Raw genomic sequence first — 14,190 nt, forward strand, 5'->3', positions numbered from 1 at the left:
TTTCCCACATATGTATATAGATTGAAGAAAGCATTTTATGGGCTGAAGCACGCACCACATGCATGGAGTGACATGATTAGAAGGTATCTCATTAGCATTGGATTTCATGTTAGAAACTCATATTATTCACTGTTAAGTACTATTAGTAGATACTTCTACGTAGCCAATGTTGGCCATCCTACAATTTTCAACCAGTTCGGTCGATGTCATCGAAAATGCTAGTTTTCACTTAAAGGAAACTTGTAATGTATTATTTTGTATGTGCAATCACCACTTGTCTACAAAGTTGCACCACAGGATCCTAGAGTGAGGGTGCTAGCTTTATAATAGGTGTTTACACTAGTTAGAGTAGCCAAATGAGCTCAATGACCTGACTTTTAACTTTGGCCACCCAAGAGTGTAAACCCTAGAGGTAACTCTCACCACTCATTCTCTTATGCATTATCTAGTGTTCTCTTCTCTACTCTCTTATATCCTTGCCTCTTATTCTTGAGCTCTAGTGTGCCCATATATTGTTGTGAGTGAGTGAGTGAGAGGATTGAGCTACGAGGAGCGTGTGGAGGCAAGGACGACAGATCGAGCTCCCAAGTGCTCTTCACAATCACGCTTCCTCTACCAGAATCTCGAATACAAGCAATTTGAGGTGAGTGACCCGCCACGACCTCATTTATGTGAGCTAGCTATAGCATAATAGTTGTTGATTCGAGTTTTTGTGTTCTCTTAAAACGATGGAGGAGAAAAGTCTCCACGACATTGTGAGTATAGCCTATGCCTTGTGGCATATAAGGAGCTCCAAGGTGGTGTCACTGTCGAGGAAAAATCCCCACCACTTAGCCCCATAGTGGTTGAATGCTTGCGCTTGCTTCAAATTTTTAATTTTTGCTTGAACTGACCCAAAAATCGTCAAAAATTGACCAAACTGATTTGGAAAATTCTAGAATCAGTTTTCTTGGTTAGAGGCTCACTTTTTCCTATAAATAGAAGCCCCCCCCTTTGTAAAAGCTTAATGGTGTTTATGCACTGTTACTCTACTACTGTCCTCAGCCATCTACATTGAATTTCTTAATAAATCAATTGTTTTTGGCCTAATCCTCTCCAAAGTGAATTGGTGGCCACTCTTGCTTCAAACAAGAGTAGAACCCTCAATCCCTTAAGGTAAAGGAGAGCTTACAAGCTTCATGTAAGCTAATTTTTCTTGCTTGTTTAATTTTAAATCTATGGTTTTCTTGATTTTCATGTTTTACAGTTGATTGAATTAAATTCAAATGCCATGCCTTTGAGGAAAAGGCCACCCCCCTTCTCTTCTTTACATTTGAGCCTTTCTTAATCCTAGAAAGTTTAACTAAGGGACTAATTAAACTCTTCTTATTGTTTACTCTCTTGAATTTAGAAAATTGTGCAGATTGGGTTATTTTAAGTTAAAAATAGAATGATAAAAATGAGAAATGGTCAGCCATACAAAGGAGGTTATGGCAAAATTTTCTAGAATTTTGTGGAAAAGAAAGTTTATTTTTTATGTTATTCTAAAAGGGTAATTCCCACCATTTTTTCATCTAAAAGAAATATTCTAATTACTCCATGTACATATTCACCTATGAATATGCATGGATATCACTTATATTAATTATTAATTGGATTTCTATGCATAGAAAGATGCGTAATAGAAATTTTTTATTATAAAAGTGTTATTCTCATTAAATTTAATTTTTATGCATAGAAAGATGCATAATGGAAATTTTTATTATTATAAAAGTGTTACTCTCATTAAAATTGATTTTTATGCTTAGAAAGATGCATAATGGAATTTTTTTTAAAAGTGATATTCTCATTAAATTTGATTTTTATGCATAGAAAGATGCATAATGGATTTTTTTAAATTATAAAAGTGTTATTCTTATTAAAATTAAATTTTTATGCATAGAAATATGCATAAAGGATTTTATTATAAAAGTATTTTTCTTATAAAAATAGATTTTTGTGCATAAATAGATGCATAAAGAAATTAATTTTATTTTAAAAGTGTTATTCCTATTAAATTTGATTTTATGCATAAATAGATGCATAAAAGGATTTTCTTTTTTTATAAAAGTGTTATTCCCATTGAAGTTGATTTTTATGCATAAATAGATGCATAAAGAATTTTTATATCAAAATTAGAATTCTCTTAAATTCTATGTTTAATTTCTATGAGTAATTGATAAATGAATAATTAAATACTCTAAGAGAGAAATTTCTATCATTTTATATTCACACAGTTTGTAAAAAGAAAATTCAAAAAATCTATCGAGATCGAAATATTCAAATAAATGATTAATTTATTCCTCATTGGAATTCGTAACTAATTTAGAAATTAGTTAAGTGTATATTCAAAGAAAGAAATTCAATAAAATAGTAGCTGAATTATCAAACCTTTTCGAGAAAGATAGTTTAACCCTGAATTAGACTATGACCAAGACCAATATCTCTGGTGCACGGAGGGGGCAGAGAGGATTCATAGCTGGTATCAGAGCGCTGTTGTAAACTTACAAAACAGCAACAGAAATTGCCTAAAATTTTAAAGTAAATCTGGGAAATAATGTTTTCACTTGTTAAGATTATGTTTGAAATGAACTTCATAAATTGAAAACTCATAAATTGAACTGGATTTTTAGATGGATAACCCAAATCTGTCTAGCATTCCTCGACTCTCCCAGAGTCAGGATATGATCGCCTTTGCCTTCGAAAATCTCATCAACTCCGCTACAACGCGAGTAAGCAAAGTGAGACTCACTCGTCACTTTGAAGATCTATACTTTCCTGATCTAGTAGAGTGACGTCAGCATATGTGGTTCTCTGGAGGGCAAAGTATTCACGTCAACACCAATCAACGACAGAGACTAAGACATAATATCTCGCTAGCCATGAACTTTATAAGGCTAGGAGTTGTTCATTATATGTACAACTCTATAATCATTCACCCCGAAATCTTAGAATTTCTTATCGTATTTTTAGACTTCTTAGCCACTTTATTCCTAAGAGAAGAATTACAGCACCATTATCAATGATGAATCGTGTATGTCATAGCATGTCTCCATTGCAGTATCGCCTTTTTATGCATACGCGATTGAGGCAGTGACTTTTGGAGCCGAGACGCTCTATGTATATGTCAAAAACGTTTGATAAATGATGTTTTGCAAAAGATTCCAAATTGTTTTCGTGGTTATGAATATTGGTTGATAAAATTATCAGAGTGAATCTTGTTTTCAAGAATTATGATGGAATATATATTTGTTTAAGAAATAAATCTCAAAAATTAAATAGTCATAATCTGATGACAAAGCTAAGTTGACAAAAATATTATTTTGTCAGAATCATGAGGCGCACGGCCCGTGCTAGGCAGCTGGGTCCTCTTACTGTGAGATGAAGAGTTAGATCTCGACATTCCTAAAGCCCTGCACCGATCCCAACCTGGTCCCTTCAAGGGTGAAGGGGAACAGTTAAGAGAAGTAGTGGAAAAATGGATCGAGGCAATGGAAGAGTATTTTGATGTAACCGGTTATAACGAGAGGAGCAAGATGGCTCTCGCTAGATTAAAAATTGTGGAAACGGCCAAGGTTGCATGGAGGAACCATTAGGAGACAAACCGTCTCGACCGAAATACCCAGACCTGGTTAGATCTTAAAGCTTACCTCAGGAAGAGGTTAGATCTTAAAGCTTACCTCAGGAAGAGGTTCTGTCCTCCGGGCTTCTTGGAAATCAAAATGAATGAGTTCTTGGAACTGAAGCAGGATAGCCGGGCGATTGACGAATACCATCAGGCATTTTCCCTTCTCCTCAAATATTCTCCAATTTTGGATGAAGAGCAGCTGATGGCCAGATTCATTCGAGGGATGAACGAGCCATTGGACACTTTAGTGAAAAATGCCAAACCAATCTCGATGGCAGAAGCTGTGAGGATGGCAAAGGACTTTGCCAAAGCATTTGATGTTAAGTTCCCACCGAAGCCTGAACCCTCAAACTTTAAAAGTTTCCAAACCTCGAGAAGTGCTTCAAACTTTCCACCCCCAAGGCCCTAATCAGAATCAAGATGCTCAGAGATTCAGAAGTGAAGGAAGACCCTTCCCTCAGAACACTTTCTCAGGAGTCCCACCTCTTTCAAGGATTCAAAGGGATAAGCTTAGAAGTGAGAACAGGTGTTTTGGGTGTCAGGGTTTTGGTCACCAGCTTATAGACTACCCGACTCCTGCCATGTCAAGAGGACACGGAAGTCAAGGACCCAGAGTGCAGAGACCAAATTAGGGTCCGTCTCACCAAAATTAGGGCAATCCCAGGAGGACTCCAGCTCTCAACCATCTGCCTCTATTCAGAGTAGTCTCAAAACTCCCTCCCAGAACTGGGGTAACTAAAGAGAAAGAGTTCCACTCCAATCTGCAATAGCCAGAGCAGTTACGATAGGAGAAGTAGTGGAAGAGGAAAGAGGTCAGATTTATGCCCCGATTGAAAACCAAGGGCCGAATCGTCAATTCTCTGTCATCCATACTCTAGCTCAGTATAAGGGTAAGCCATTCAAGCTTTTGATTGATTCAGGTAGTACTCATTCATTTATTTCCCCAGGATGCTTGCATAAGCTAGTCTTAGAGCAGAAATCAAGGAAACCTATGCAAGTTGAATTGGCCAGTCGGAAGATTCTTTTCACTCACCATCATTAGGGGAAGGTTGAGGTCTATGGGGGCCCTTTAAGCTGCCATGAGATTAAGGAGATGATTAGTGTGAAGGCCAATAGGAAAAATACATGTGTACAAAAACGTTGGGTTGATTAAGACCCTAAATCTTGTGGTCAAAGGTGGAATCTTACCTTTTTCAGATCTGCCAGCAAAGAAAATCTTCAATATCTTTTTTTTAAATATTTTTTTAAAGGAAAAGTTTCAAAAAGTTACCCCCCCTCACTTCCCTCTTCCCTCCAAAAGTAGGGGCGTGTTTCTCTCTCCTCCCTTTTAGACTAACCCACTTTCCCCATCTACCACTCACTACACCCTCACTTGCAGCCCTATCTTCATCCCCAACTTGAGGAAAGCTCTTTGCTACCACCTACTCAGAGAAAGCTCTGTTATCAGCCTCTTTCTCTCTCTAGAGGAAGCTCTGTTATCAGACTCTATCTCTAGGTCTCTCTCTCTCTCTGTGCAAGCAGGCACCTAATGCAATCTCTCATTAGATTTCTTTTGAGGAAAGCTCTTTGCTACCAGCTACTCAGAGGAAGCTCTGTTATCAGCCCTTCTCTCTCTCTCTAGAGGAAGCTCTGTTATCAGACTCTTTCTCTCTCTCTCTCTCTCTCTCTCTCTCTCTCTGCATGCAGGCACCTAATGCAATCTCTCATTTGCTTTCTTTTGAAGGTTTAGCTTTCTGTGTGTGTGTGCATGTGTGTGTGTGTGTGTGTGTGTATTGTGTGTGTGTGTGTATGGATTTGCAGCAAACTTCTTTGAAGCTTTAGCTAGCTCTCTCTCTCTCTGTCTCTGAGCAGGTATTTGCTTTTTTGCCATATTCTTAACATTCACTTTCTTTTCATTTGGGCCATCTATGGCTCTTCAGTGTGTACGCAGGCCATCATCCACTATCGAGTCCATGGCTATTTCCACAGTACAGGATGATGAAGGTTATTGGATTCCTACCGTTTTTAAGCGGTTCATGTGGATAACAATGCAGCCCAGTTTAAGGGGTGCACACAAGGTTCCTCGAAGGCACATGGCTTCCACAAGCCATCACTGGAAAGGAAGGATCTTAGAATTCAAAGTTTGCAACAAGGATGGAAAGCGGCTTGCAAAGGTGCAACATGTTTACACCTCAAGCCAAATACATCTTGAAGATGAGAACTCACCACGGTTCCCAACTAACTGTAAGTTTCAGTCCTTGTTTAATGTTTCTTTGCTTTGGAGAAATGCTTGCATGAAGACTATGTGAATATCAAGAACTCCAATGTATTCTATTGTATGCAGATGTTTTCCCTTCAACATGTGTGGAATGGCAGCCTCTAGAATGTTTTACAGGGACCTTCGAAGCATGTCATGTTGATCTAGGTAGGCTTATGTATGCTGGGGAAACAAGTTCCGAACTTGCAAATAGAGGAGTATTTTTCATTGCTGCAACATATGTTGTGCCACAGAGGGGAAGGTTTGGAGCACTTGAGCCAATTTCTCCTCCTGCACGAAATAGCCCGGAATGGCCCATTCCAGACCCCACTACAATGGAGAGCTTTCAACGCAGGATTTTCCATGACATTCAGTCAAGCCTAAAGGCTGCATATGGATCCCACAGGATAAGTGTATCTCTTTTCATGCCTTTACATGTGTTTATTGCTATTTTCAAAGCAGGCAAGTTCCATCGCACCCCAACAATGTGGATAAGCAAAGATGGGGCCTTTGAAGCTCTAGATACATTTCTAAAAGGCGATTGGACCACCAAGGTGGCAGAACATAAGGGCGATGTAATAAAGTGCTCAGCGGTAATGTCAATGGTAAGATGCAGGTATCAGATAGGCAAGCAAAATCTAACTATGGTGTACCCTATTAGAAGGTGGAAATGCTCGCATGGTGAATGGGAGGCTTTGGACTCTGATCTCTATGCTAGGGAGGAGGTAGAACTTCATATTGAAGTTCACCCAGGAGAGGAGCATACAGTGGTAGTTAATGATGATTGGAATTTTGCTCAGTTGAGAGATCGTATTGTCATGTCCTTTAATGTAAGGAACCAATTCAAGTTTGTTGTTTCTAATCGACCCATGCGTCAAAGGTCAGAGAAACATACACTCTGTGTGTCATTGGAGCCCCCTAGGGTCCTTAGCTTGAAAGACTGTTAAGTTGCAGACTTAGGTAACATTTTGAGTGATTTTGGGCGATAATTTGTAGCGGTGTACTTCTGAATACAAAATTATTAATTGCACCATAGTCCCAATGTCCTCTCTATTTCACTGCAATTTGGATTTTAATTTTGTTAATTTTAAAATTTTTAAGTATGTTCTATAAATTTATTAAACTTTATAGTGGAATGCTTTATAAGAATAGGTTTTGCTCTATAAAGCTCATTTCATTCTTAAGATCTTGCAGTTTCTATTTCCCTTCAATATCCCGCCATGGCTTCAAGCTCTAACTCGCTACGCGCAAAACTTGAGAAAATTGGGCTCTCAGCAGGTGCAGGTGAGAACATCGCCATTTTTGAGGGGGTGATCGATATGCAAAAAACTATAGACCTTCATGCAGAGGCTTTTCAAGAGCAGGTCCAGTACATGAATGATGTAGTGGCACAATATGTCGTGCAATTGCCTGAATCCACCACTAAATGGGTTCCAGTGGACTTAATCAGGCATCTGTACCATGGTGACAAGTCGTTCCGATTCAGGCTCAACCGATTTTTGAAAGGGCTTACATCTAGCAATTATAGGGTCGAAGATGATGACACCGTTTATGAATTGCAGGTTGGTAATGTAGGCACCACCTTCCTTTCATGGGATATGACGTTAGCACTGTTTCTGCAAGAAGCCAGGGATACAGAAAAAAAGAAGGGAAAGGCAGTGAAAAAGGAAGTAGCTCTTGTGAAGGAATCCAAAGGCGAGGTGGAAGAGGTTTTCTCAGAAGAAGCTGAAGCGTCCATGGCCTTGGTGCTTCTCCAACAAGGGTCAACTGAGGATGAAGAGCCTCATCGTGACCTCGAAGGGGATGAAATTGTGGAAGAGATCCCTGAGTTGCATGTAACCACTTTGAATCCCATCATCATGGATAACAAGGAATTTCTTTTCCTTGATGACATTTGTAAATCCTTGGGGTTAAGGGAGGATGAGGCCTTAAGCATATTAGCAATTGGGTCTGGTTTCTGCAAAGAAGACACACTTGAGCAACAGACTGCAGGTGTACAGATTGATTTTGATGACCATGATCTTACCAAAGCGCTAGCATTCCAAGGTTATGATACAGAACGTACAATTGAGGAAACTGTTTCCAATGCTCTTGTTGCTATAGAAAATGTAGCAGCAGAGTATGAAAGTGTCCCTCAAGAAGCATTTCAACCACATAAGCGCTTGCATGTAGATACATCAGTTGAGCAGCGTGGAAGCAGTATAGACATATGCAACCCACGCATTAGCCAATGTGATGATGACATTGAGGTGGGTTTAAATCAAAGTTGTGCCTTCATATTTATAAGTGAGTTATTACTAACACCTGATTTTTTTCTCTTGTAGAAAGCTTATATTTTTGACAAGTTTGCTGCACGTGGAGGTGGAGTTCGTGTGCAATCTGATGGACGAGACACCTCCCTGATTCATTACCTTCCTAGCCTCTCTCCATCATTTATTCGAGTAATCCATTTAGAGTACTCTGAGGAGGCACAAGCAGAGCTCATCAAGTGTAAAGCTCTAAGTGGGGTTCTCACCGAAGATGGGCTAGCAAATAATGCAAACAAATGTATACTTATTAGCAGGGAGGCAGCCATGTACACATTTGCAGGCAACTACACCGGCCACATGCTAAGCCACTGTGCCACTTCAATCTCCAAAGGTGTAACCAATCCTATTATTATAGCTAATAGCCTAGGTGAGAAAACCACACAGAGTGACGAAGCTAAAGAAGCTCTCAGAAATCTTCTCAGGAACTTGTAATTTTCTTTCTACGAAATCAATACAAAATGTATACTTTTTTAATTGTAATGTTTCTAAGAAGTCTGAACCATTTCTCTTGTTTATTTGTTGTGTCAGCACTGTGCCCTCTCAACTTTTGGCAGGCATGTGAATGTGTAGGAAATTTCATTGATAATGATCAAATATTTGTTCTTTGAATGTCACTTAACATCCAGCTGAAATCTGGCAGTACAAAATCTGAACAATTTTTAAAAAATCAGAATTTTTTATGTTTTTTGATATTTGTAAGCATATTTTTCATCAAAAAAGTGCACATAATGCTGGATAGAGTCAAAAAATTAAAAAAAAGGGCTGTGCGCTACGGCGCGAATTTCAGCCTTTCAAATTGCAGGCCAGGCTTAAATTCGCGCCGTAGCGCACAGCCCTTTTTTTGATCATTTTTTCACCCAAAAATGCATTGTGTGCACTTTATTTTGATGATTACTCTGCCTAGAACCATAAAAAAAAGAAAACTGTTGCTTTTTTAAAAAATGTTCTATCTAATGCCAGACTTCACCAGGTGATTTTGAGCCCCAAATAACTTTTTTTTTGTCCCTGAGCTTTTCTAAGGCCTTATTGAGCTTTAAGCCTTTTTTTCGGACCGAAAATAAATTCAATATAATTTTGTTTCTGCACTATGTAAGGATCCTCTGTTCAATGCCAACAACAATGCCACGTGTAACAAGATAATGTTTCACAATCACCTTATCAATAATATAAATTTTGTTCCTGTTTAACTAAGGCTCTTAATACATGATCAACGGTTTCTCTCATTCAAACAACAGTACAAGAAATGAAATGTCTGCTTTTATAACAGTTGAAACAAATGAATACGTTGGTTAACGAGTCATTGACAATATCTTATAGATTCAAAAAAAATGTATTACAATGTCGAGATTACAAAAGGCACAAAGGCCGCCGCCTAAAAGCTTAATCCTATCCTATAAAGCCTTCCTTATGGAGCGCTTTATCCTGACGTAAACGTAGTGCAAGTGCCATGTCAACAGGCTTTAGGGTCACCCTTTTGGCGTGAGCATGGCACAGCACCGAATCTTGAAACAGAGAGACCAAAATTGTTTCTGACGCCTCTTGGAGGGCCTCCAGTGCCGTACTCTGTACCCGAGTGACCCTGTCTCACTGTACTTGTCGATGACTTCTTTTACAACTCTTGCAAAGGGGGCCTTCGCCATGATGGGGTCTGTGCTCTTTTGGTACTTTCTGATTTCTCGCAGAGCCACGGTCCCTGGTTTCCATCTTCTCTTCTTGTTGGCTACAGGGGGTGGTGGTGGATGCGACCTCTCTTCCCATGGTTGTCTATCATTTCTAAATTTTTTTCGCCTTTCTTGCTCGGCTGGATCTAGATTTAGTCTTCTCTTACTTGCTTCTGCCTTCTTCTTTTCTTGTTCTTGTTTTAGTCTGCGTGCTTCTTGAATTCTTTGTTCCCGTCTTTCCCTCTCCCTTTGCACCTCCTGCTCCAGTCTTTCCCTCTCCCTTTGCTCCTCCTGCTCCAGTCTTTCCCTCTCCCTTTGCTCCTCTACTTGTCGTCGATCCTCCTCTTCCATCTCCACCTCTTGTTGCCTGTTTGCACGTTCCTTCTTTCTCTTGACACGAATCTTTATTCTTTGTTTTTTAGGTGGAGACGGGGGCTGACGCCTCTCAAGTTCCTCATGTAGTGTTTGTGCTAAGAGCCTATCCTGCTCTTCACGATGGCTTATTTCCTCTGCTTCATAGAAGTCAGCAGCCTGTTGAAACTGCTCTTGCTCAATACACAGAAGTGCTTCCTGGTCTTCCTCAAATGCGACCCTTAGCTCCTCTTATAGCTGTTGAGGGAATAGGGCTTGCTGTTGCTCTCTTCTTCTATGCTCCTCCTCATCAATCTGGCGTTGTTGCTCTTCCAGCACACGCTCCTGCTGCTCAGCCTCTGAGAGAGGTCGGGGGAATGGTGTACGCGTGGCTCTAAATGAGCCGGTGTCTCCAGGCTGCTTGGAGACATCCTCAATATTGTCTAGTCCTGAGAACACATCCGGCTGTACATCTTCCTGTCGGGTCTCTACCTCTCTGTCCACGCTTGTATGCTTCTTTTTGATACGTTTTTGCACTTGTTGAAATGCCTGTGCCGCGGCTACTGCGTGTATTAAGTTGTGTGCACCAGACGGTACGTTTGGGTTCTCAGTTTTGCGTGCAGTGTGCTTAGTTCTAGCCATCCATTGACTTACACGAGTGAATGAACGTGAAAATGTAATTTTAAAACTCACTTTCACAGGTTTATATAGTTTTTGAAAAAAAACTTATTAATAAAAAAAATCTCGACATTAATAAAAAAAGCTCTAACTTAAAAAAGGTTACAATTTTCTAATATGGAACCCATTTTCGACCCATACGCCTCCGCGCAGCGAACCACTCACGCATCCCATGCATGGCACTTGATGCTCGCCATGCAATTGCTCGTTGCAGATTGACATTTTTTACAACCCTTCGTAGTAATGACACCTGCCCTTTTGGTTTCTGTCGGCGTCGACCTCCCAAACTGCGATAAAACCAATTAAACATCTCATGCAAGGCATTACTTTTTTCCTTACCACCTCCACCATGTCGCGTGTTCTTAAAGTATGCTGCCTTAGCTTGATAATGAGAGCGCTCCATTCCTTGCGTGCTCCAAATTGCCATTGGACCATATTCGTCGAGAAAAAACTGTGCGTGGGCAAATATAATGTGCTGCAACAAAGATCATATCAGAATTTTACTGTTTGGCGATTAATATCAGTAAATAGATAGAAAGGTAAATACCATATAGTGGGTGATATGTGTTTCTCCCCATGCATCAACCATTTGCTGAGTAAATGTATGTATTGCAGTCTTCAAGTTTGCAATCTCCTCAGCAACAAGTGGAGCCTTTTCTAGCAATTGAATCATTTTGTCAAGTGACTCCCACAGCCTTGCCCGCTTGAGACCAAGCTCTGCATTATTCCCACGATAAGTGGTGCATTCACAAATGGCCTTCCATAATTCATATTTTGTGTGACTATTGTACCCCTCGTAATTTGAGAGAAGGTGTCTTGCTTTGGACCCACCCATGCATATTTTGTTTGGATTATCCTGACCCGGTCCTGACTTTTTAGTATCCTTAGTCAACTTTACAGCACCACCATGAAGCCCCACACTTGAAAGGACATCTTCCAGCTTACTGATGCATTCATTGCGAAGATGTTCAGGCTCCATATTCCATGCATAATTGATATGTAACTTCAGTAATTTGTCCATTATGCGTAACCTAGCATGAAGCGTGCAAATATGAACACGGGAAAGTGGAATCTCTAATATAGGGCTCCATGAGATATCTTCTTGATCACGATTAGGCGGACAATTGGTATTACAATTCATGATGCCATTAACCCACTGCATAGGTTTCTTTGGATCTTTGTTTTGCGTTGCACTCATTGAAGTTGGTTGTACATTTTTCTTGCCCTTTGCATGAGATTTGGTCGTCTTGGTGGCTGCAACCTTGCCTGAAGCTTTGCCGCGATCAATATACTCTGATTTTGAATGGCAGCAATAAATACATGGAAAAAAAGTATTTGCTCCTAGCTTGCATCCCAGCATACACTTCAATGTCTTTAAATCACCTGCCATGTGCCACTCAACTGTAAATGTTCCTACATCTTCCACATGCAAAGTTTCTCCTTTTGATTGCAATGATATGACATTTGGGATGCCTGTTCGGGTAAGGTACCATCGCAATGTATCATCCGTCTCCTGTGGAAGCTCAAATGCTGCCAACCACCATATATTCTTTTCTGATTGCACTCCATAGTAATCTTTTCCCTGAGATTGACTTCCCTTGTTGGAATTTGAGGCTTGTGCACTACAGTCAAGAAGATTATCATCCTGTTCCAGATTTCCTTTGATAGCCCTGTTCATAAGTGTTAGGCTGACTCTTTCTAATTTTCGTCCTTTTACAATTTGACACTCATCAAGCTTTAACACAAACACAGCCTGACCTTGGCACTCCTCAATGCGTAGACCATAATAAGAAATCATAGCTCTTTGAAGGGTCCTTTAATCAATAAAGACATTGTTGTACTTGTTGTATTCAAATACCTTTGTAGTACATACAGGCAGAGCATCCTCCACATGACGGTAGCCACCTAACGTGGTCGCAATTTCTGAGTTTGCACTTTTTCTTGCCATGGTTACACTGTATGGAGTTGGTAGCATGGGTCGAAGAAAACCTTTAGCACGATGACCTAGTGTAAACACCCTGTAGATGTCTTCATATCCCTTCCTACTGACACCAGCACTATCACATGCATCCATAATCTGTATGGGGCTTACCATATTTTGCAGCTCTCCAGAAATTCTGTTTCGGATTTGCTTAGATATTTTGCATGTGGGATCTTCTAGCAGCTTATATATGTCTGATAACTTAACAACATGTTTCAATAGGCCTGCTCTACATTCCTCAGCACCACCTTCATATCCCATCATATCCCCAGCAATATCTCTACATGGAACATAAAAACAAAATAACATCAATATGTTTCACAAAACAGAAAGGCCTGCAAAACAATGGCAAGAATAGAAGTTACCTTGTTGCTCGTACACGTCGTTTTCTTGCTCCACTTAGGATTGCCAAGGTTTCTAGGGACTGACGCTTTCTTTTCCGTTGTCGAAAGCCTACTGGAAGCTTCTTCAGGCTTGCAAGATGTCGTTGCTTGTTTCGTGCATCCTGTTTGGCTGCATTCACCTTGTCCCGTTCAGTATCAAAGGCCTGCTTAAGCAAAAAGTTGTTCTGCTGGAGCTCCTGATTCTGAGTTTTCAAGTTGTTCACCACTTCTTCAAGCCTATCAATGTCCTTCTTGTGTTGCTTCTGCAACTCAAGCCATAAGCCTCGGAAATGCAGTCTTGAATGCGATTCCTGAGCTGCAACAAAAGAAAGCCTCCTACAATAGCCAAATAGACCATTAGCTCCATCACCTACATAACTAAGAAATGTAGTGATATTAACAAAATGAGGTGGAGCATTGGTGAGCGGGTCAATAGGGTATATGAATCCATTCGTCCAGAGGTCAATACATTTTCGCCCTTGTGATCGAAGAGTACCCAATGGCACATCGGTCACACCACTTGATTTTGTGCTGCGGATTGTAGCATACTCAGCAGCCAAATCTACATGTAACCTGAACTTTGGTGCTCTGTTAGATATATCTTCAAGTGGCATTTTCTTTAGGGTTAGGCAATGCTGAAAAGAGCTTCTTGTAGAACACAATGCAAGAGTGAGGATAGGGTATTCTGAGGAGAGTGCAATGAAGTTTTGCTGTAAAAAATATTAGAAGGTCATAGATCTTCAAATTAGGTAATAGGAGAAAGGACAAGGAAGATGGCAAGAGGCATAGAAAATGGTAGATTGAGGTTTTGCAGCATAATGCAATAGAGAGAGAGAGAGAGATGTAGATTGCAGACAGAAGTAGGGGATATGTATGGTAAACAATGCAAGAATGGAAAATGGTAAGCTTTGAAGCTATGGAGGTTGACAGAGGGATTTTCTGCAC

At 40.1% G+C, this 14,190-nt stretch overlaps 1 protein-coding gene across 1 annotated transcript in view; it reads right to left on the reverse strand.

The window, feature by feature from the left end:
- Nucleotides 1–13,976, reverse strand: part of LOC147618545 (uncharacterized) — a 30,871-nt gene extending 16,895 nt beyond the window's left edge. Inside the window, exons 1-2 of the mRNA XM_086775264.1 lie at nt 13,228–13,976; nt 13,073–13,142 (exon numbers count right to left, since the gene is read on the reverse strand). Of these exons, the coding sequence (XP_086631390.1) occupies nt 13,073–13,142; nt 13,228–13,859 (702 nt within the window). The 5' untranslated portion in view covers nt 13,860–13,976. The remainder of the gene's footprint in view (nt 1–13,072; nt 13,143–13,227) is intronic.
- Between the last annotated feature and the right edge of the window lie 214 nt (nt 13,977–14,190).

The sequence above is a fragment of the Cibotium barometz genome, chromosome 35, assembly GCF_041138505.1.
Source record: "Cibotium barometz isolate CiBa-2024 chromosome 35, ASM4113850v1, whole genome shotgun sequence".
Taxonomy (NCBI): Eukaryota; Viridiplantae; Streptophyta; class Polypodiopsida; order Cyatheales; family Cibotiaceae; genus Cibotium; species Cibotium barometz.